This window comes from Brassica oleracea, chromosome C4 (genome assembly GCF_000695525.1).
Source record: "Brassica oleracea var. oleracea cultivar TO1000 chromosome C4, BOL, whole genome shotgun sequence".
Taxonomy (NCBI): domain Eukaryota; kingdom Viridiplantae; phylum Streptophyta; class Magnoliopsida; order Brassicales; family Brassicaceae; genus Brassica; species Brassica oleracea.
In genome coordinates, this window is record NC_027751.1 from 45,791,605 (window position 1) to 45,793,192 (window position 1,588).

Genomic DNA, 1,588 nt, shown 5'->3' on the forward strand with positions numbered 1-1,588 from the left:
GTTAGTTTATTGAAAATTTTAAATAATCCTAAATGAACTAAAGCGTGTGTAAATGTGACGTCTCAAAAAAAAGTAATGTCTCAAGTAGTTCATGCTGATGGTGATAATGATGATACAAACAAAAGTCATTCTTTAAGCTTTTTCTGAAATGGGGTCCTAATTTTCCAGTCTTATCTACCTATTATCTGTCACATAGAGCTGCTTCTTCTGCTTCTCTTCATAGTTTCTCTATATAAGAGTACATCAGAAAATCTGGTGAATAGTGAGAAATAAGATGGGAAAATACAAGTTCAAAATTTCAGATATGATCTCAAATCCATGGTTTCACAAGCTCAAAGACATGACTAAGCAGTCTAAACCCAAAAGCAAACCTATTTCTTCTTCATTTTCCTCACACACTCATAACAAGAAGAACCCCTCTTATGCTCCTCCTCAGCAGTCTTCAACCTCTCATTTTTCCATCAGCTTAGTAGCTAAAAGTCCTCACCATAACTCACCAAGAAACTCTCTTCACAGAAAAAGGATGAGTGAAAGAAAGACACTTTACAAGCCATCTCTTAAACCAATCACTCCTTTAGGTTTTAACAATAGCAAGATCAACGGTCAAGATTCATCTCACTGTGCGTTTCCAGCTCTTGAAAAGTCCACAGAGTCTTCTGTGTATAGTTTCTACCAAGAGGAAGACGATGGATTCGTTGATCCTTCCAACTTCAAGGTGGACACAAAGAACAAAGCTTTCACCAAGTACAAGGCCAAAGGGTCTGGCTCCATAGAGAAAGCTTGTCCTGCAAGTAACCTAACCAAGAAACCACTAAAAAGCCATCTTTCTGTGAAGATTAATAAAGGGAAACAAGAAGAAGATGATGAAGCATGCAGAGAGACGAAATACAAAAAGCAAGTTTCTAGTGGAAGAAACTCTTCTGCAGGAATAAACCTCAGAAGAGTAAACTCACCTAGAATTCAACTCTCAGGCACGCGTAGAAGCACGTCGAGATCAGAGAGCAGACAACTTGTTCTTGAGAGTTATGCGGTGATGAAGCGTTCCGTTGATCCAAAGAAAGATTTCAGAGAATCAATGGTGGAGATGGTAGAAGAGAACAACATCAGAGCTTCAAAAGACTTGGAGGATCTTCTTGCGTGTTACCTTTCCTTGAATGCAAAGGAGTATCATGATCTTATCATCCAGGTTTTCGAGCAAATATGGCGTCAACTTACAAAACACATGTGAAAAAAACCCTCTTAATGTAACGTTAACATTAGTATTAGTATCATTCTGTCTTGTGAAATCTCAGTTTTATGTATTTGTTTTCCTTATTTCTCTTTTAATCAATGGAACCACATAATTAAAGTAGATATCATATTGTTGTTTCAATTAAAAATGATCACTGAGGGTGTGGAAGCACTAATAAGACTTAAAACATGATTGATTACTAAACAATGTTAAACTAGTCAAGCAAATTACTTCAAGATTTGTTAGTGTTATTTCTAAGAATATGGAAATGGATTGCGCCATTAACCTTTGAATATTTTGAAACTACAAAGTTGAAAATGGCGGTAAAACTGCTTCAACAAAGCCAGTGAAGAGGCA

General features: G+C 36.5%; 1 protein-coding gene across 1 annotated transcript; it reads left to right on the plus strand.

The window, feature by feature from the left end:
• Positions 1-251: 251 nt before the first annotated feature.
• Positions 252-1,344, plus strand: LOC106340986 (transcription repressor OFP2-like). The gene has a single exon (XM_013779806.1). The coding sequence runs from the start codon at positions 275-277 to the stop codon at positions 1,226-1,228; it is 954 nt and encodes a 317-aa protein (XP_013635260.1). The 5' UTR covers positions 252-274; the 3' UTR covers positions 1,229-1,344.
• Positions 1,345-1,588: the final 244 nt, after the last annotated feature.